General features: G+C 41.0%; 2 protein-coding genes across 2 annotated transcripts in view; one reads left to right on the top strand and one right to left on the bottom strand.

The window, feature by feature from the left end:
- The window catches only part of LOC311058957 (cartilage acidic protein 1-like), an 83,481-nt gene extending 77,704 nt beyond the window's left edge, over positions 1-5,777 (top strand). Inside the window, exon 15 of the mRNA XM_084076516.1 lies at positions 5,597-5,777. Within this exon, the coding sequence (XP_083932642.1) occupies positions 5,597-5,634 (38 nt within the window). The 3' untranslated portion in view covers positions 5,635-5,777. The remainder of the gene's footprint in view (positions 1-5,596) is intronic.
- Positions 5,778-18,992: 13,215 nt separating this feature from the next.
- The window catches only part of LOC311058874 (golgin subfamily A member 7B-like), a gene marked incomplete at its 3' end in the record, with an annotated part of 56,357 nt that continues 52,899 nt past the window's right edge, over positions 18,993-22,450 (bottom strand). The window contains exon 5 of the mRNA XM_084076401.1: positions 18,993-19,082. Within this exon, the coding sequence (XP_083932527.1) occupies positions 18,993-19,082 (90 nt within the window). The remainder of the gene's footprint in view (positions 19,083-22,450) is intronic.

Raw genomic sequence — 22,450 nt, 5'->3', positions numbered from 1 at the left:
CAGTAGATCTAAAAGACAAGTCATCATGGGTCTGCGTGGGTGTCACAGACCGAAAATAGCTGATCTACAAGCTCGCAACGCGCTGCAGCGCGACGTGTTGTGAGCTTGTAGATCAGCTATTTTCGGCATGTAGCTAAGTGAAAATCAACCATCACAGCTCGCCAAATATACATTTTAGACTAAATCAACTGTAGATTTAGTCGACTAAAATCTTATGGTATTTAGTCAACTAAAAAGTAGACCAAAAGTAAAACATTTCAGGTGACTAAAATATGACTAAAACTAAACAGAACTTTATTCAAAAGACTATATGACCAAAACTAAATCAAAATTTGTTGTCAAAATCAACACTGGATACAAGGTTTTCCACATGACAAGGAGAGAAGGAGCTATTAAAGAGAGAACCCAAGATGTAGATGGTGTAGCAAGAGGCCGTCCGTCTCAGCGGCTGTTTGTTTGCTCTGAATGCAGCATTACTTCAGTCTGAGACTAGAGCTCTGAGACTAGAGCTCTGAGACTAGAGCTCTGAGACTAGAGCTCTGAGGCTAGAGCTCGTCTTTGAAGCAGAGAAACCAAAACGGCCTCTTTGGAAACATCGTGGGCATTAACCCGTTAAGACCGGGAATGCATCGGTGTCATTTTAAGATTCCTTTGGCTATTCAAAAACAGCAGATATACAAGCTCATACAAGCTTGTAAATCTGCTATATTCTTTGAAAAATCAACGACAAAAAAAAAAGGCAAATCTTGAATATATATGTTTTTAAAGCAAAAATCTTTAACTCAAATATTTTCTTCTGGGGGGTCCCTAGCTGGAACAACATATTTTGAGATGGGGGTCGGCGCCCAAATACATTTCATTTTGGGGGCCCTTGACATGAAAAAAGTTTGAGAACGACTGTTTATAGCAGAGAAGCAAAGATTTGAGTTAAAAAATGTTCGCTTTAAAAACAAAAATATTATTCAAAGATTTGCACACATTTTCACGATTTTTTTAAATCTAAAAAATAGCAGATCTACAAGCTCGGCCGTGCTATGAGCTTGTATATCTGCTATTTTTGAATAGCCAAAGGAATCTAAAAATGACACAGATGCGTTCCCGGTCTAAAAGGTTTAAGCGTTGTGTGACAGCCTTCTCTTGGACACTGACGTACCTGTGTCTACAGAAGGGCCGGGTTCAGGCGGACCCCTTAGCGCCCCGCCGGGTTCAGAGGTTGGGACGTTGCTCTGGGTAACACGTATGTTCCTGGATGGCGCCGGGGGTTATTCCACGGTGCGTGGCGGGCGTTAGCGGCGCCACAGTTCCACTGTGATGTGTGGCCGCTGACCGTGAAGGGATTACTTGCCTTGGACGGCGTCTCACATAAAGGTGAATAAAAAGCCCCATTCAGTGTTATTGGCCACCTTTATGGAAGTAAGCACGTACATGCTTACGTCACATGCTACGCCACCCACACACACACACACACACACACACACACACACACACACACACACACACGCGTGTGCATCCACACCTGTATATTGTGCGGCCAACGCATGCATACGCACGCATTGCAAACACAGGACACATGCAGAAACACAAATAGGAGCCATCTGTGTTCTTTCTGGCAATGGGATGGGAGAGGTTGGAACGCTGTGAAGCTTTGAGAGGATGGGATGGCCCCCATGCCACTCATCCACGCACCATGTCCAGTGGTGTTAAGTGACTAAGTACATTTACTCATGGCTCTGTACTTAAGTAACATTTTTTGGTACATTTACTTTACCGGAGTATTTCCAATTTTCAATACTTTTGCTTCTACTCCACTACATCTCAAAGGAAAATATTGTACTTTTACTCCACTACAATTTTTTTAAACTTTACTTACTAGTTACTTTACAGATATAAATTATTAATATATAAAAAACACTTTAGTCCTATTTTATACTTACTGTAGGCTATTTGAAAATAGCCGATCCACAAGCTCACGTGTCGCATCGCTCTAGATAGATCTGCTATTTTCAAACATTTTACACTTTGACTTTTGGTACTTTTAAGAATATTTTGATGCCAATACTTTTGTACTTTTACTCAAGTAACATTTTGACCACATGCCATTTACTTGTAACAGAGTATTTCTACATTGCAGTATTGATACTTTTACTTAAGTAAAAAAAATGTGAGTGCTTTTTCCACCACTGACCATGTCATGATTGCTTTTCCAAGCATGAATAGAATGAAGAAGCAAAGACTCTGTCATTTTATTGCCCCACACACTCCTCTCCTCAGACTCTCATTGGGTGTCCATGTCATGATGAAGAGCATGTTTGTAACGTCAGACTCTCATCTCTCATACAGTCTCTCTCCTTTCCTCTGTGTGTGTGGCCTGGTGTTTGTTGTTGGACGTGTGGACTAGCGGGACGGAGCGGTTCAAAGCTCTTCCTCCCCTGTCAGCCTGTGTATCCCTGCCTCACCCCGGGTTCTCTGCATGAGCCTCGTCTCCGTTTCCATCCGCCCTACAGAGGCTGTAGTTAATACAGTGAGACCTACAGAGGCTGTAGTTAATACAGTGAGACCTACAGAGGCTGTAGTTAATACAGTGAGACCTACAGAGGCTGTAGTTAATACAGTGAGACCTACAGAGGCTGTAGTTAATACAGTGAGACCTACAGAGGCTGTAGTTAATACAGTGAGACCTACAGAGGCTGTAGTTAATACAGTGAGACCTACAGAGGCTGTAGTTAATACAGTAAGACCTACAGAGGCTGTAGTTAATACAGTGAGACCTACAGAGGCTGTAGTTAATACAGTGAGACCTACAGAGGCTGTAGTTAATACAGTGAGACCTACAGAGGCTGTAGTTAATACAGTGAGACCTACAGAGGCTGTAGTTAATACAGTAAGACCTACAGAGGCTGTAGTTAATACAGTGAGACCTACAGAGGCTGTAGTTAATACAGTGAGACCTACAGAGGCTGTAGTTAATACAGTGAGACCTACAGAGGCTGTAGTTAATACAGTGAGACCTACACAGGCTGTAGTTAATACAGTAAGACCGGGAACAGTGTCTTCTGTGTGTCATTTTCTTTGTCGATTTCTTTGGCTATTAAAAAATAGCAGATCTACAAGCTCATAGCGCAGCACCGAGTGCCCCGCTATGAGCTTGTAGAGCTGCTATTTTTGAAATATCGTGAAAATGTGCACAGTTAAATCTTTGAATTTATATATATTTTTTAAAGCGAAATTTTCTAACTCAAATCTTTGCTTCTGGGGATTCTACCATATCCTAACAGTTTTTGAAAAAACGTATGTTTGCCATAATATCAGTGGTTCTCAAACCTTTTCATGGTAAGGACCCCCAAAATTATATGTATTTGGCCGTGGACCCCCATCTCCCCCAATATGTTGTTCCAGGGACCCCCATGAAGCAAAGATTTGAGTTAAAAATGGTCGCTTTAAAAATATATATTTGCGCAAATCTTGAATTTTTTTCTAAAATACCAGATCTACAAGCTCACAGGGACGTCTGTTTGACCGCGGCGGTGGATCTGACGCACAATGACCCCGTCTCACCAGTTTACCCACAGGGTGATCAGAAGTGACTCTTAACTGGAACCACACGTTTCCAGACGGTGATGTTTTAAATGTTAAATGTAGTGGTTTGTAGTGGGGGGGGGCTGGGGTGAGGTCCATGCTGTCAGTCACACAGAGGTTAAATAAACCAGGGGGAGGGTCCATGCCAAAGCCAACAGGCTTAAGCTGGGGGGGGGGGGGGTCGATTCAAAGGAGGACCAGCCACAGTGTGGCTGAAACACAGGCTAGTCATATGCACAGTGACACACAATCTAAAGTGTAAAGATGGATCCTTATGGGTCCATTGTTGAGACTTTGAGAGGATGAGGATCAATTAAAACTCTGGATTTTACAGTGTAGTTTCCACCGGTGGTGGAAAAAGTACTCGCATTTTTTACCTACTGTAAGTAAAAGTATCAATACTGCAATGCGGAAATACTCTGTTAACTAATAAGTACAAGTCCGGTATTCAGAATTTACTTGAGTAGAAATGCAAAAGTATTGGCATCCAAAATGTTCTTATGCAGAAATTTTCCATTTCATGTTTTAAAAATGTATAAAATCATTTGAAAATAGCAGATCTACAAGCTCACAACGCGTCGCATTGCGACGCGTTGTGAGCTTGTAGATCTGCTATTTTCAAATAGCCTAACTAAGTCTGTATAGGGCTGAAGAGGGTGATTTATGTTTTGTAATAATCAATATCTACAAAGTAAAGTAGTATCAAAAGTTTTCAAATAATTGCAGTGGAGTAAAAGTATAATATTTGCCTCTGAGATGTAGTGGAGTAGAAGTAAAAGTATTGAAACTCCACTAAAGTAAAAAATACCTCAAAATTGTACTTAAGTACAGTACTTGAGTAAATGTATTTAGTTACTTTACACCACTGGTTCCACTGTGTTCTCTCCGTTTCTCTCTCTTTCTCTGTCCCTCTCTCTCTCTCTCTCTCTCGCTCGCCCTTCAAAGGGCGATCGAGGGGCTGAGCTCAGCGGCTGCTCAGTCATGCGCTCTGGAACTTCATGTGTGATAAATATTCAAAACAAATGTTGAGAATGCAGAAAGAAAATCTGTATACACTATATTCTAACAACAACAAACCCAACGTGTAGATTCTGTGGATGACGTGCGCCTGTGGTCTGAGTCTACACTGTGTCTGTGTGTGTGTGTGTCTGTGTGTGTGTGTGTGTGTGTGTGTGTGTGTGTGTGTGTGTGTGTGTGTGTGTGTGTGTTTTGAACGGATCATTAGCATTAATCATTGATAAACAGTGAAGACATTTCATCCATTGACTGAATGCAGGTTTAACAACATCAGCCCTATTTTATAGCGAAAATATAGAAAATAGACAATCTACAAGCTCACAACATACTGCATGCCATTTGATTGAGCTTGAAAATAAGTCGGCCTCCTTCGTCACGGTAGAAGAGATGGATGGAGTGAGGAGATGATGGTTTAAATATATATATATTATATATATGTATATACGGTAGACAAGGAGGACACAAGAACAAAGACATCTAGGCTGGCAGAGAGCTGAGCGTGTGCACGTGCGCGTGCACGGTGACCTTTTCTCCGCCAGGTGTTGAAGTGTTTCCTCACTCTGTGTCTTTGATCATAATATTATAATATTAGCTCTCTGTCTGCCTGTACACACAGTACCTGCTGTCTTATCACTACAGCTACAACTCTTGGCCTTATATTATGAGCAGGCCATGATGGATCTACACAGGCAAATCCTCTGTGATAAAGGTCATATTGATAATGTAGACGAATAATAATAATAAAAGAAAATAATACATCCACAGAGGAGAAATAAAATAAATAAAATAAATAAAATAAATAAAATAAATAAAATAAATAAAATAAATAAAATAAATAAAATAAATAAAATAAAATCATCCACCTCGTGTCAAACTACCTCAAATCAGGTCACTTCCACTCCCCTATGAATGCTCACCTAACCCTTCTCCCTCTGTTCTCGCATTCGACACCTTACCCCCCCCCCACCCCCCCACCCTGCTTCTCTTGCTATTCCCTCTGTAGCTACGGAGGACCCCACCGCGGACCCCACCTCGGCTTAATCAGGAAAACCAGCCTGGAATGCCAGCCCGAAGCTTGTCACAGATCCTCTTCAGTTCCTGGTTCATTCCAGTGTTGATTTCGTCGACTTGCACTGACGAAAACTAGATAAAAACTAAATAAAATCTAAGCTATGATGACTAAAACTAAGACTAAATATATTAACAATTTAAAAATTAAATAACAATAAAAAAAAAAAAAAAACAATTAAAAAATATATTAACAATTGGAGAAGAGATCCAGTAGAACTAAAAGACAAGTCATTTTATGTTTGGTTGTGCTCGGGTTGGTTGTGCTCGGGCGTTCTGAAAATAGCAGATCTACAAGCTCACAACGCGTCGCGCTGCGACGCGTTGTGAGCTTGTAGATCGGCTATTTCCAGCATTCAGCCAAGTGTAAAATCAGCCATTACGACTCCATCAAGGCACCGCCAAAAATACATTTTAGTCGACTAAATCAACTGTAGATTTAGTCGACTAAAATCTTATGATATTTAGTCGACTAAAACTAGACAAAAACTAAAACATTTCAGATGACTAAAATATGACTAAAACTAAATGGAATTTGATTCAAAAGACTATGACTAAAACTAAGTCAAAATGTGCTCAAAATCAACACTGGTCCATTCATCGTGTCATCGTCTCCGCCAGGCCGAATGGCCGATGGCCGGACATCTAGAATCGAACCTGGGACGACCAGAACTCTGGCTTCCCAGGCGGGCTCACTACTGCTCACTACTACCAGACGGGCTCACTAGCCACTCAGCTAATGGCTGTCCCGCTCCCTGGGGACACAATACACTTTATCTGTATATTCAGGAACTGCATCCTGTTCTGTAATTACTTCAAAGTCATTTTATTTTGGTTCCTGAGAACAAGCTGTGACAACTATTGGTGTGAAAAAATAAAACTCTGAATAATCATTTATTGTTGATTATTTCAATAATACATAATAAGCTCTTGGATACATTAGCTCTGGATAGCCTTACACACCTGGATGACATGTTTTTTGATTTTACGTCAATCCCAGTTGAGAGTGGACGCTGTGATTGGTTTCCTTCAGTGAAGACCACAGCTGTACTACCAGTTAGTCGGCAGTGGTGTAAAGTAACTAAGTACATTTACTCAAGTTCTGTACTTAATTACAGTTTTGAGGTACTTTTACTTTACTGGAGTATTTCCAATTGTCTATACTTGTACTTATACTCCACTACATCTCAGAGCCAAATATTGTACTTTTACTCCACTACAATTATTTGAACACTTTAATTACTAGTTACTTTGCAGATATTAATTATTACATTATAAAACACGCATTAACCACTTTAGCCCTATTTTATATCTAGGCTATTTGAAAATAGCCGATCTACAAGCTCACAACGCGTCGTGAGCTTGTAGATCTGCTATTTTCAAACATTTGAGTACTTTTTACTTTTGGTTCTTTATGTACATTTGGATACCAATGCTTTTGTACTTTTACTCAAGTAAATTTTGAATTCCGGACTTTTACTCGTAACAGAGCACTTCTACATTGCAGTATTGATACTTTTACTCAAGTAAAACATTTGAGTACTTTTTCCGTCACTGTTAGTCGGGATGGGCGTGGGAGGTATGTGAGAGGGGGGGGGCTCAGACCCCCCTCTCTCTGTAGTGTGAGAGATGGGGGGGGGGGGGGGGGAGAGACTCAGACCCCCCCCTCACATACTGTAGTGTTTTCCAGGTCAGAGAAGAAGAGGCGACAACATGGATTCAGTTACTAAACATCAAACCCACTGTTGTGACTGGCCGTCACAATAAAAGCCTATTTTTCAATCATCTTCATACAACACTTTATTTTGACAGCTCAGACATAAGTATCTCTTCAGCCTTATGACAATAAATCAGCTTCAAAAGAGAGGAAAGAAAAAAAAAGTCAATTACATGGATTTAATTTGTTAAATATATAAATAACATTATGTAAACATCGTCTACTGTAGATAAATAACAAATTCCTCTGTCTCTCAGCAGCAAGAATTCGGTGACTCTGTGGTCTGTGAGATCAGGGATTCAGATAGCCGTCTGGTTCACAGTAAAGTCCTTAGTTTTAATTTAACCCCAAGAGTTTACAAAGGGAAGCAAAGGGACCCTCCATTTTGGTCCATTTAAACCAGTGGTGGAAAGTAACTAAGTACATTTACTTGAGTACTGTAATTGTGTAAAAGTGTGAGGTATTTGGACTTTACTTGAGTCCAATGCTTTTACTTCTACTCCACTACATCTCAGAGGCAAATATTTTACTTTTACTCCACTACAATTGTTTGAAAACTTTAGTTACTTGTTACTTTCAAGATTTTGATTGCAAAACATACACTTACCACTTCAGTCCTATATGCATTTCATTTGAAAATAGCAGATCTACAAGCTCATCGCGACGCATTGTGATCTTGTAGATCTGCTATTTTCAAAAGATTTTTAAACATTTGAAAACTTGAAATGAGACATTCTGCATAATGAGTACTCTTACTTTTGGTACTTTAAGTACATTTTGATGCCAATACCTTTGTACTTTTACTCAAGTACATTTTGAATTCCGGACTTTTATTCTTGTAACAGAGTATTTCTATATTGCAGTATTGATACTTTTACTTAAGTAATACTGTACATGTGAGTACTTGTTCCACCACTGATTTAAACACTGTGTCCTTGCCTTGTTTACACATAGTGACTATGACAACGTGGGCCCAGGTTCCCCCGAGGTGACAGCACTGTGGAACGCTGGTACCAACACAACATCATTTACATTTTAGGAAGACATATTTCAGCAAGAATATCATTTCCCACTTGTCACAACAGCATAATATATGGATCTATAAAGTATTTGCAGCACATTTAGATACAGTACAGAGATAAATATATGGCATGTAGTGATTTACATATTAAAATGGACTCTAAATCTGAGCTCTCACTCATGTTCCGTTCAATCTTATTTCTTCTGCCAGCAAAGAGGATTCTCCTCTGGAAACACCTTAGTATGGATCCCACTGCAGCTCTAGGCAAAACCTGCTGTGATTGGCCAGTAGTCGCTGTGATTGACAGTTCTCGTTTTTGCAACTATGCCTAACCCTAACCTCAGTAAAAGTATGCCTGCCAGAGCCAATCAGGGACGGGTAAGGCGGGTCCATATCCTATAACGTTGGTGGGATTCATAATCACGTGGAAAGCACACCGGATCGAGTCTTGTTTCTCTTGTGCTGTAAAACACTAATTCCTGAATAAACATGCTACATATCATAATAATGCCATTTTATATACTGACACATACAGTAGTGCTTCTGTTTCTCCTCACAGTCTTCCCTTGAGAACATTTGGTTACACTCACTTCACCCTGAGGATCACAGAGGATCATCATCATAGACTTTGTCATCCCCTCTATTGGTAATTAATGACATCAACAACATCATGGTCATCGTATCATTGTATCATTGTTCACAAACATGACTTTTTCCACTAAAACAGGGGTCTTCAACGTTTTCAGCCCAAGGACCCCTTGCTGAAAGAGAGATGAAGCAGGGACCCCCCACTGCATACTGTGTAGAATGCCATTTTCATAGATTTCATAGACCAACAAACAAACCTCTTTGCCGAAAATAGCCGATCTACAATCTCACAACGTCTCGCAGCGCGAGGCGTTGTGAGCTTGTAGATGTGACCAACAAACAAACCTCTTTTCGGCGTTGTGAGCTTGTAGATCTGCTATTTTTGGCTTAAGTTCTCTTCAGAATAGAGATAATAGGGTTCAAGTGGTTAATGTAATAAAAAGAACTATCTAATCACACAAAGATTTGGCGGTCCCCCTGTAGTAACTCTGAGGACCCCCTAGGGGTCCCGGACCCCCTGTTGAAGACCCCTGCACTAAAATTAGGGGACTCTCCATAAACCATGGGTGTTTCAGCCCAGATGACGTACGTAGCGGCCCGGCGAGAATGTGCGTCAACGTTTCGGGCGCGCAACACAGTGTGACAGGCAGGCATAGAGTTAAACATAATAGAGAGGGTATGCGCCGGAAATCTCCGCCCATCCACTTGTATGGAGTTGCTCACCCAGCAGTCACATACTCTCTTTTCACCCCCTCTTCCGGGTTGGGAAATGTGAGGGACGGGGCCTATTAGGGGCCTCTGTGACGCGTTTTGCGTCACCTCTGTGACGCAAGCTAGTGAGTCGAGCCCATTGGTCGAGACCGTTTTCGCTCGTTCACGTGTCTGGCCCTAGCCGTATATAAGCTGCAAATTATCATAGTTCACCTATGAACGGCCAGCATGTCCAATGTGTTTCACCACTCTCTCTCTCTCTCGGTTCCGGGGGCTTGCCTTGCACGCAGGATGTAAGGGGCGTCAACGGGTGAAACACCTGGTTTTAGGGAGTCCCCTAAACAGTGGATAGTAACCATACCTAAGTCTGGTTTATACTCCGTCGTATGGAGGTGTTACGCGCCGAAAATATCAGATCTACAAGCTCGCAATGTGTCTCGTGCGACACCATTCATACATCGCAGCATAAAATAGGCTTTATACAGATGGCATGCTTTCATGTGACAGCTCTGTCATGTGATGATGGCCGATTCACATACAGTATATTCAGTGTTATCAAAAATGGTAAAACGTGGGATTTGGAATTGTGACAAAATAGGGTTTTATAGTTACACAAAAAAGCATCGAGGAAGTTCTATCCCCTTCTGGTCCAGTATGGTGGAAGAACAGCAAGTACTGTACACAGTCAAATCATCCATTTGTCACTCCAAGAGTTAAATAAAAGGAAAACTCAAATATTCATAATAAATCTTCAAATGTGAGGAGGTCAATAATATAATGTGTCAAACAATATCCCTACGTCTTCTGTGTGTTCGCAGAATATGTATTCACAGAGACATACTGAGCACAGAAGACATTGGGTCATTTTTGTTGCCACACTATATTATAATTATTTTCACATCGGATCAATTTGAAAATTGGCAAAAGGTTTTAACTTGTACATCTGCAACCTTCAAGCCTGAAGCTTAAAGGTTTTCCTCCACACTCAGGATGTGACTGTGTACTGTACGCGTCAGGTTGTTCTCCTGTACACATCATACTGTAATAGTCCATATGTTTCAAACACGTTTCATCCTTGTTGGCAGTGATCAGTCTGTTTGTTCATCACATCAGTGATCAGTCTGTTTGTTCATCACATCAGTGATCAGTCTGTTTGTTCATCACATCAGTGATCAGTCTGTTTGTTCATCACATCAGTGATCAGTCTGTTTGTTCATCACATCAGTGATCAGTCTGTTTGTTCATCACATCAGTGATCAGTCTGTTTGTTCAGTCACATCAGTGATCAGTCTGTTTGTTCAGTCACATCAGTGATCAGTCTGTTTGTTCAGTCACATCAGTGATCAGTCTGTTTGTTCATCACATCAGTGATCAGTCTGTTTGTTCATCACATCAGTGATCAGTCTGTTTGTTCATCACATCAGTGATCAGTCTGTTTGTTCATCACATCAGTGATCAGTCTGTTTGTTCATCACATCAGTGATCAGTCTGTTTGTTCATCACATCAGTGATCAGTCTGTTTGTTCAGTCACATCAGTGATCAGTCTGTTTGTTCATCACATCAGTGATCAGTCTGTTTGTTCATCACATCAGCTCCAGGTCGGGTAACCATCACACTCAGATGAAACATGGACATTGTTCAAGAGCACAGGAGGCTGTTTGGAGCACGATGGAGGGCAACGGCTGTGGGCCACAAGCACAAGGTGTGTGTGTGTGTGTGTGTGTGTGTGTGTGTGTGTGTGTGTGTGTGTGTGTGTGTGTGTGTGTGTGTGTGTGTGTGTGTGTGTGTGTGTGTGTGTGTGTGTGTGTGTGTGTGTGTGTGTGTGTGAGAGAGAGATTTAGTCAAGCAGTCAAATACAATGGAATGAATGACATACACGCACAAACACACAACCATGAATAGATATGTCTCCCTCTGTCTAGAATAGATGTGGGCATTGAAACCCATTGCAGTGAAGTGATATAATAATATAATCATAAAATAACTGATGATCTGATATCATGTGAGAATATCACTTTTCAGTTCATGTCACCTAGAAGCAACAATAAAGACTGTTTTACACTGTATGTTACATACAGTACTGTAATCTTTATATTACATACAGTACTGTAATCTTTATGTTACATACAGTACTGTAATCTTTATGTTACATACAGTACTGTAATCTTTATGTTACATACAGTACTGTAACCTTTCTGAGAGAAGGCATTGAGAAAGTTCTCCAGCCTGACCCTAGAGGGCGCTAGAACCGTGCCTGACGAGCACAAGAGAGCACTCTGAAGTGACTCCCCCAGTGTCTCGGTCCAGAGACCATACTTGGGGTTAGGGTTAGAGACCATACTCCATACTTGGGGATAATAAATGGAAATCTGTGAAAAACAGAGGATGGCCAAGATTATAAGGTTTTTTATTATATTATATTTATGCAAGAAACCCACTTGGAAATAAGTGAGAAGGAATGAGTAGACTCCATATGGCATTGATCGACCAACGACTTCCATTCAGAATTCAACACAAAGGGCTAGAGGTGTAGCAATAGTGGTGAACAACACCGCTCAGCTTACAGCCGCAACTATTTAACCCATTAAGACCGGGAACACTTACTGTACTGTGTCATTTTACATTTTATTAGCTATAACTATTATTTTATACTTTTTTGGGCAATTCAAAAATAGCAGATCTACAAGCGGTGCCACGCTACGGGCTTGCAGATCTGCTATTTTTTTTTTAATCTTCAACATTTTGTGCAAATATTTGAATATGTATTATATTTTTTAAAGGGAACATTTGTAACTCAAATCTTTGCTTCATGGGGGGTCCCTGGAACAACATATTTTGAGATGGGGGTCCGCGGCCAAATACATCATTTTGGGGGTCCTTGACATGAAAAAGTTTGAGAACCACTGATATAGAAACGTATGTTTTTCAAAAAAACTGGTAGGATTTAGAAGACATTTGTAGCAAAGATTTCAGTTACAAATGTTTGCTTTAAAAAACATATATTCAAAGATTTGCACAAATGTTCACGATAAAAAAAAAAGAAGCAGATCTACAATACAAGCTCGTATCGCGGCACGATGAGCTTGTAGATCTGCTATTTTTGAACAACCAAATAAATGTAATAAATAATGACACAGATCATTGGTAGCCGGTCTACGTGGGTTATGCCAGACCCAAACGGCAGATATATAACTGTGACAGGGTCCAGTGTTACTGGTATAAATGTACTGTACGGGATTCTCTCTTTTATGAATAGGCTTATTGTCCTGTCTCCCACATTTAAATATGCACCATCTTGTTTTGCAGGAGTGACCCCAAAACTGTGTTATTGATCCTGCTGGCTTGGACCGTTCCCTGTGCCCAGAACCCCCGCGGTCCTCTCCTCCACAACGGCTCCATAGCTGTCACTTTTCATGGAGGATGATGGATGTGTGTGTGTGGACCCCCTCGTCCACTACGGTTTAACTCATTAAGACCTGAGGTCCTGATTCTACACACTCTGGAAAAACGTAAGCTGCTGTATCGGTGGTGCTCAAACTTTACAATGTCAACGACCCCCAAAATGATACGTATTTGGCTGCAGAGTAGTGTTGATTCTGACAGCAAATTTTGATTTAGTTTTAGTCATGGTCTTTTGAATAAAATTCCATTTAGTTTCAGTCATATTTTAGTCATCTGAGATGTTTTAGTTTTAGTCTAGTTTTAGACCAAATATCATAAGATTATGGTTGACTAAATCTACAGTTGATTTAGTCGACTAAAATGTATGTTGGCGGTGCCTTGATGACGTCGTAATGGCTGATTTTACACTTGGTTGCTTCCTGAAAATAGCCGATCTACAAGCTCACAATGCGTCGCAGCGCGACGCGTTGTGAGCTTGTAGATCGGCTATTTTCAGAGCGCAACACCCGAGCGCAACCAAACATAAAATGACTTGTCTTTTAGTTCTACTGGATCTCTTCTCCACTAGATCCCTCACTAACATTTTAGTCTAGTTTTTATTTGTTGACGAAATTGTCAATATATTTAGTCTTATTTTAGTCATCATAGCTTAGTTTTTATTTAGTTTTCGTCAGTGAACAAAGGTAGTCGACCAACATTTTTTGTCATAGTTTTAGTCGACGAAATCAATGAGTGCGGACCCCATCTCAAAATGTTTTCTTCCAGGGACCCCCCAGAAACAAAGATTTGAATAAAACAAATTTGCTTTAAAAATATATTCAAAGATTTGCACACATTTTCTACAAGCAGATCTACAAGCTCATACCACGGCACGAAGTGACACGCTATGAGCTTGTAGATCTGCTATTTTTGAATATAGACAAAGTATAAAATAATGCTTTTTAGCTCAAATCTAAAATGACAGATGCTTTACCAGTCTTAATGGGTTAAAGCTGCAGTCCGGAACTCATGAATGAACAAAAACATGTTTTGCAATCTGTAACCTAGAGTATGTTACTGCTATGTAACTTGTAGATCTGCTCTTCCACTGAGAAATGTAGAGCCTGGTGTCGGGTGATCGACAAATACTGTAATACTGCCTGAAGCTCATAAGCCCCAATATCTTCCCTGGCCATCTACCCTCCCCTGAGCGGCAGACGTTTGGTCTCCTTTGCGGGTTTGAATCCCGTACGTATGGGACATAACATGTAATCTGGTGCTTTACGTTACTTAGCTTACACGTGTCGCCAGCTTCTAGATCGTCTATCTTCTCTATTGGTCGTATGAAGACTTACATAGGGCTTAAGCAGTGGTGTAAAGTAACTAAGTACATTTACTTTACTGTACTTATTATTTTCAAATTTCAGTACTTTTACATTTCAGAAGCACGATGCGACACGTTGTGAGCTTGTAGATCTGCTATTGAAAAAAAATGTTAATACATGATAACTTCTGCATAATACTTTTACTCTTGGCACTTTAAGCATATTTTGATGCCAATACTTTTGTACTTTTACTCAAGTCAATTTCTAATTCCGGACTTTTACTTGTAACAGTATTTCTGCATTGCAGTATTGATACTTTTACTGAAATACTTTTTCCACCACTGGGCCTAAGTGGTTAACTGGCCAGCCTTCAGCTGATACAAGGTAGCACGCACACGCACACACACACACACACACACACACACACACACACACACACACACACACACACACACACACACACACACACACACACACACACACACACACACAGCGGTAGCAGCAGCTATAGCATGGTATTGAAGGGGACTGGGTTTGCTTGTATTCTCAATGAGCTGAGACCACAGGGCTGGTTCAACTCCGTGTGTGTGTGTGTGTGTGTGTGTGTGTGTGTGTGTGTGTGTGTGTGTGTGTGTGTGTGTGTGTGTGTGTGTGTGTGTGTGTGTGTGTGTGTGTGTGTGTGTGTGTGTGTGTGTGTGTGTGTGTGTTGGTGGAACGCAAAATTGGTCCATTTGGTTCTATTTGTACACTCAAGAGTTAATTTAACACTGAGAATTTTTACAGCTGGGTGTGTGCATGTGTGTGTGTGTGTGTGTGTGTGTGTGTGTGTGTGTGTGTGTGTGTGTGTGTGTGTGTGTGTGTGTGTGTGTGTGTGTGACCTACAGCTGTGATGTGGATCAGCAGCGTGCAGTGCATGTGAGCGAGCAGGATAAATAATCTGAGGTGCTCTCTCTCTCTCTCTCTCTCTCTCTCTCTCTCTCTCTCTCTCAGCCGTTTGATATTGAAGCCAGATGCACAGAGCATGGAGGTGGATCTAAGCGGTCCCACGGGGGGGCGGGCCCAATTTGCCAGCGTTCAGGATGGCCCCGACCCCGACTATACCTGACATGAATGCAATCATTCAGCGCAAAGACCCGGGTAGGTTTTTCTTTTTTTTTTTTAGATCTACCCCCCGTGAGGCTGTGGCCCCTGTGGCCCCTGTGGCCCCCGGCATTCAAAGCTCTTCAAAAGGCCTTGGAGGACTTGGCGAGGCAGAACACGCTCCAACATGCCAGCATGATATAGACTTAACTTTCCTTTTTGTTTCGCTCGCGCTAACGTTCGCACTGACGGCGACGAGTCGTTTTCAAAGGAAGCCAACTCTGTGTGAAGCTACAGTATATATATATATATATATATATATATATATATATATATACATATATATATATATATATATATATATATATATATATATATATATATATATATATATATATATATATATATATACTGTAGCTTCACACAGAGTTGGCTTCCTTTGAAAACTTTTACTTTTGGTAATTTAAGTACATTTTGATACCTTTACTTAAGTAAAACATTTGAGTACCTTTTCCACTACTGTCATTTCCTGCTCCGTTCCGTAAATGGAAGAGAAACTCATGCTTGCCGTTTAATCAGTTCCCTGTGCTTGTTAAACCCTCTGAGGGTGCTTGTTAAACCCTCTGAGGGTGCTTGTTAAACCCTCAGAACCTTTTCATTTACACAGTGTGGTTTTGTGCAACACTTCAACAGTGACTCAGCAGCAATGTAAGCTGGAAGTGCTCGGTGGTTTTGTAGCTTTCTGTGACAGTGTGAACGCAGCATCGGTGTCGCTCAGTGGCATCATCCTGGTGTGTGAGGGGTTTCTCTGTTTGTTGATTTATTCTTTAGTCTTAAGTCTCAGTTAACACCTTCATTCCTCCGTGTCCGACTCTGCTCTTGGGTTCTGCTCTACCGTCCGTGTCGCACCGTGACACTTGTCTTATTGGATCTTGTTTATTCGATACACTTATTTGTTTTAGCTCTTTGCTCATTTGATTTAGCTATTTGTCTCATCTGTTTAAGACAGTAGGTAGCTGATATATGGCACTTTTACCTTAGCACTAGGTATACTCTTAGTTGCTTGTTTTAGAAAGAGAATGCACTTCAGACTTCTGGTGATTAGTAGTTTTCGTTCCCTACCTATGTTGAATGCACTTATTGTAAGTCGCTTTGGATAAAAAGTGTCTGCTAAATGACTGTAATGTAATCATCCCAAAGCCTATACCACTTGTGCAAGGACGCGCTGTGATTGGCCAGTAGCCACTTTGAGTGGCTTTTGGGGGAAAATGCTCTCTCCAGGTGCCGCGCTATGAGCTTGTAGATCTGCTATTTTTGAATAGGCAAAGAAATCTTAAAATGACACAGACACGTTCCCGGTCTTAATGGGTTAAGGATTCGAACCGTTAGAATCTTAATGGTCCCCAACCCCCTGGTCATGAAGCGACACAGTAGCGTGCGACGGCGTATATAAACCGGGGCCTTCGGTGACGCCGGTTGATCTCTGCAAAACAATGGAGGTTCTGACGGGTTTGGTCCGGTCCGGTCCGGTCCGGTCCGGTCCGGTCCAGGAACCAAAAGCCTGTGGAATGGACTGTAAACACAGAGACGGTGTGACTCATGGAAACAGACGCATGGAGACGGAGGAATGGAGGAGAATGAATAGGTAGCATGTGGAAAAAAATAGGAAAGGGAAATAAGTTATGATGAATATTATAGCATAATATGGAAGAGTGACGTTCACTCATACACACCCTGTGGGCACTGTGTGTGTGTTCATGTGGAATGTATATGTATGTTCTCTGTGTGTGTGTGTGTGTGTGTGTGTGTGTGTGTGTGTGTGTGTGTTTGTATTACTATACTTGCAAGGACCAAGTCTAGTAGAATTTGAAGAAATATACATTGTGAGGACCGTTTTCCTGGTCCTCACAAGACAAATGTTTTTTGTTATAGTTTAAAAAAAACATTTTTAGAGATACGTTTACAATTAGAAAAACATTCAGGTCAGGATTAGACATTTAGAGGTTAGGTTTAGGGATTGGAATTAAGAGTTCAACATGATTTATACTTAGTTGCGCGCCAGTGTCATGCACCGAAAAACAGCCGATCTATAAGCTCACAACACGTCGCAGCGCGACGCGTTGTGGGCTTGTAGATCTGCTGTTTTTCGGCTTTAGGCTTACGGTTAAAAATGGCAAAATAATATATATGTTTTTAAATGACATTCATAAAATGGCTGTCCTAAAGCGTTGATGTCCTCACAAGTATAGTACTACAAACGTGTGTGTGTGTGTGTGTGTGTGTGTGTGTGTGTGTGTGTGTGTGTGTGTGTGTGTGTGTGTGTGTGTGTGTGTGTGTGTGTGTGTGTGTGTGTGTGTGTGTGTGTGTGTGTGTGTGTGTGTGTGTGTCAACCCGTTCTCACTCCCAAGGCGTCACATTTTGCCGCTCTGTCAGTATAGCCCTGTCAAAACGCCAAGTTTTGACATGACGGGACCCCTAACCTTTCAAAAATATACCTAACCCTAACCTTACAAAAACTGTGCGCTGGGAGGGAAAAAAAGTCGAGAGTGAGAAAAAAAAGGCTCATCCACCTTTCAATCAGTGGTGGAAAGTAACTAAGTACATTTACTTAAGTACTGTACTTAAGTACACTTTTGAGGTATTTGTTACCTTTACTTGAGTATTTCCAATTTCCAATACTTTTACTTCTACTCCACTACATCTCAGAGGCAAATATTGTACTTTTACTCCACTACATTTACTTGAAAACTTTAGTTGCTAGTTACTTTTCAGATATAAACTATGATATAATGAAACATACATTAACCACTTTAGCCCTATTTTGTACATAGGCTATTTGAAAATAGCCGATCCACAAGCTCACAACGTGTCGCATCGCAACGCGCTGTGAGCTTGTAGATCTGCTATTTTCAAATATTTAGTACTTTTACTTTTGGTACTTAAAGGACATTTTGATGCCAATACTTTTGTACTTTTGGTCAAGTCAATTTCTTATTCTGGACTTTTACTTGTAACAGAGTATTTTTAAATTGCAGTATTGGTACTTTTACTTAAGTAAAGAATTTGAGTATTTTTTTCCACCACTGGATTCAATCAAAGGGAGGTTGCAATTAATAGCTAAGCGCTGCTACCAGCTAAGCTACCAAGGCAGCTGCTTAAATCCTTGATTCCAATAGTATTTGAAGCTCTAATGCCTGCATTTTCCTTTTTGTAGTCATATAGTGATGCAGTGAAAATGACAGAGTGGCAACGACTGACACCTGACGTGTGTGTGTGTGTGTGTGTGTGTGTGTGTGTGTGTGTGGTGTGTGTGCGTGTGTGCGTGTGTGTGTGTGTGAGCTCCTGGTCAACAGTATGTATGCCCCCCCATGGCCTTTAGAACCTGGTGCTCTCATGTTTCAGCATGCGGATGTTGGGGAGTCCCCCCCCCGCGCTGCCCCTGTGGTGGTGGTGGGGGTGTTGGTGGGGGTGGTGGTGGTACCCGTAGCCCTGGTGCTGCCCCTCCAGTCACCGACCGCTGCTTCCCGCCGACGACACGCTACTGCTGGGCGTGGTGCTGCCTGAGCCCCCCCGGTCCTCGAACACGCTGATCTCTATCTGAGCAGAAACCTGTCAAGGATCACCGCAGTCGACGTGGACGATCAAATAAAAACTAGACTAAAATGTAAGTGAGGGACTAGTGTAGAAGAGATCCAGTAGAACTAAAAGACAAGACATTTTATCAGTGGCGTGCACAGACATTTTGCTCAAGTAAATTATACTTTTTTTTTGTTTACTTGATCTGCTCTTTTTTCCCTCTACACCTGTACCTCTTTGCCAAAAATAGCCGATCAACGCGAGGCGTTGTGAGCTTGTAGATCTGCTATTGTTGGCTAAAGTTCTCCTCAGAAAAGGGATGCTAGGTTTCGAGTGGTTATGGTAAAAAGCAAAATCATATCACATAAAGATTTGGCGGACCCCCTGTAGTAACTCTGAGGACCCCCTGTTGAAGACCCCTGCTGTAAACTGAAAAAAAATAAAAAAAATAAAAAGGACACTTCTGGTCAAGAGGGCAAAGGGCAGGTGCTCAAGCACCACCCAGAGTCTATCTGTGCACGTCCCTGCATTTTATGTTTGGTTGCGCTCAGGTGTTGCGCTCTGAAAATAGCAGATTTTTCAGAGCGCATTTTGGGGGTGAACTACGGCCTGGGACTGTAGCCATCTGTAAAAGGAATTGCCCTCTGTGATTTGGGTCTGGCCCCACTCCATTGTGAATCCATTTCCTGCTCCCGAAGTCTGGGGTGACGCATTGTGAGCTTGTAGATCTGCTTGTAGATCTACTTTTACTTAAGTAAAACATTTGAGTACTTTTTCCACCACTGCAGTTGAGTGATGTCTGTCTGTCAGATGGACAAACACACTGACTACTAGAGAATAGTTGTTTCCATTATAGATCAGGTTGAAAAGAACTTCATACTTAACTTTTGAACCACTTGAACCCCTGCATCCCCTATTCTGGGGGTAACATTCGTCAAAAATAGCAGATCTACAAGGCTACAAGCTCGTAACGTTGTGCCTCCACACTTAGTGATTTTTTCGGATTTAACTTTAGTTTCGGTAGTGACACAAAAAAGTTTCGGTAGTGACACAATGGTGAAAAAAAAATGACTAAGTCCAGAGCACACTTAGTGATTTTTTGGATTTAACTTTCGTTTCGTGACACAAAAAAATTCACTACAACAAAGTCACTACAAAGTACTACCAATCAACTCTAAATTGCCTGAAACGTACTCCTAACAGGTTTTTTGGGGGGACGGTTTTGGCCTCCACACTTAGTGATTTTATCGGATTTAACTTTCGTTTCGGTAGTGACCAACTTTCGTTTCGGTAGTGACCCAATGGTGAAAAAATAAATTTACTAAGTCCAGAGCTCGATGAATGTTAGGGACCAAAAAAAGTCACTCTGGTGTTACATTCTTTGAGACCCAATTCTCACATGTCCCCATGTGACTTTTTTTTATTTTTTTTGTCACCAAGAGTCCAGAATATGCATTAGATGTAAAGGTAAAATAAGGCAGGGGGTTGGGGAAAAAAACATGTCAGCCAATGTCGCCTGAGTGTAATTTGTAAGTGTTAATCAAACCATTAACTTGGAAAGGTTGGATGTCTATTTTTCATCCAACTGAACATTATTATAGGGCATCGCAGTTCCCGCCCACTTCCTGGTGCCACTGCAAAATACTCAATGCATTTTTCCCATTGACTTTTCCAAAAATATTTATATCAATTCATTTAAGCCTAGAATCAAGCCATCCAGGATCCTGGTGAATCATGACCATTAAACGTTTGTTTCTGTGAAAAAACTTTTTTGAAAACGGCAAAACAAAGGGTATTTATTAATTATAGTATATCATATAATTAAATAAAAAAAGATCACAGAAAAAGATGTTTAATGGTCATGATTCACCAGGATCCTGGATGGCTTGATTCTAGGCTTAAATTAATTGATATAAATATTTTTTGGAAAAGTCAATGGGAAAAATGCATTGAGTATTTTGCAGTGGCACCAGGAAGTGGCCGCAACTGCGATGCCCTATTAACCACCAACGTTAACAGCTTCGTTTAAAAGAATTCGGTTTGGGGAACTAGTCTGTGAATTAATGACATTAAAATGGACAAAATGAGGCATTATATTTTATAACAGAGTGAAGGAAATGGCTCATAGTGGCATCTAAACCAATGGTTCTTAAACTTTTACATTTCAACTCTGACCGTACAGCTGGAACCAAATGGACCTGTTAGGGTCGGGTCCATTTGGTTCCTTTTAGACCAGTGCACCAATGCAAGGGTCTATTTGAGAGTGTACAAATTGTAAACAAATGAACCCTTACCGGTCTAACTCTGGTTACAATTTGTACACTCTCAGAGTTAGACCGGTAAGGGTCCATTTGGTTACATTTTTGGGGGTAATTAGAAATGTGTGCGGGGCTGGCAAAGCTACATCCAAAAGGGCCCATAAATATTTTCTTTAATGTGACCATGAATAACTGAACACTTTTTTCCTTTGTGTCTTTTCAGGATATAAAGTCAAAGAAGATAAGTCTGTGAAGAAGACTGCTGCAGTGAAGATTGGTGTTCAAGGTAGGAACTCTATGCTGCTTGTTCAGTGAAGAGCTGCTTATATGCAGGGAAGATTGGTGTTGAAGGTAGGAACCATGTTCCTTTAGTTGCTGCTAGGGGTTTTGTGTTGGGTCGTTTGCAAAAAAACGACTAAAAAAACACAAAACAAAGACGCAGGCATGGAGCTCCTGGTTTGCTGGGATGGGGTTCAATTCCCTGCTGTGCCCTGCTCATTCTGTTGGCATTTATATTTGAACTCTCACATTGAACTCTTAATAATCAGCTGTTGTCCGCCAAAGACGTATATATACGTCTTTGGAAAAAAGAAAAAAGAAATTTATTTATTTTTTTGAATTTTTTTATAATTTCAACCCTTGTCGAATTATGAACAGATTAGACACTACCGAAACGGAAAAAAAATTGTTCCCCCAAAAACCTGTTAGGAGCACGTTTCATGCAATTTCAAGTGGATTGGTAGTGACTTTTTTTGTGATTTTTTTTTTTCGTTTCGGTAGTGACGAAAAGTGACGAGTGACGAAAACGAAAAAAAAAATGTTCCCCCAAAAACCTGTTAGGAGCACGTTTCAGGCAATTTCAAGAGGATTGGTAGTGACTTTTTTTGTGAAATGTTTTTTTCGTTTCGGTAAAGACACTACCGAAACGAAAAAAAAAATGTTCCCCCAAAAACCTGTTAGGAGCACGTTTCAGGCAATTTCAAGTGGATTGGTAGTGACTTCTTTTGTGAATTTTTTTTCCCGTTTCGGTAGTGACGAAAAGTGACGAGTGACGAAAACGAAAAAAAAAAATGTTCCCCCAAAAACCTGTTAGGAGCACGTTTCAGTAGCCTGGGTGCCAGCCTGCTTCGC

This window comes from Gymnoscopelus microlampas, assembly GCF_963454915.1.
Source record: "Gymnoscopelus microlampas genome assembly, chromosome: 13".
Taxonomy (NCBI): Eukaryota; Metazoa; Chordata; class Actinopteri; order Myctophiformes; family Myctophidae; genus Gymnoscopelus; species Gymnoscopelus microlampas.
The sequence above is the reverse complement of the archived record's forward strand: the minus strand, read 5'-3'. Positions and strand labels throughout refer to the sequence as shown.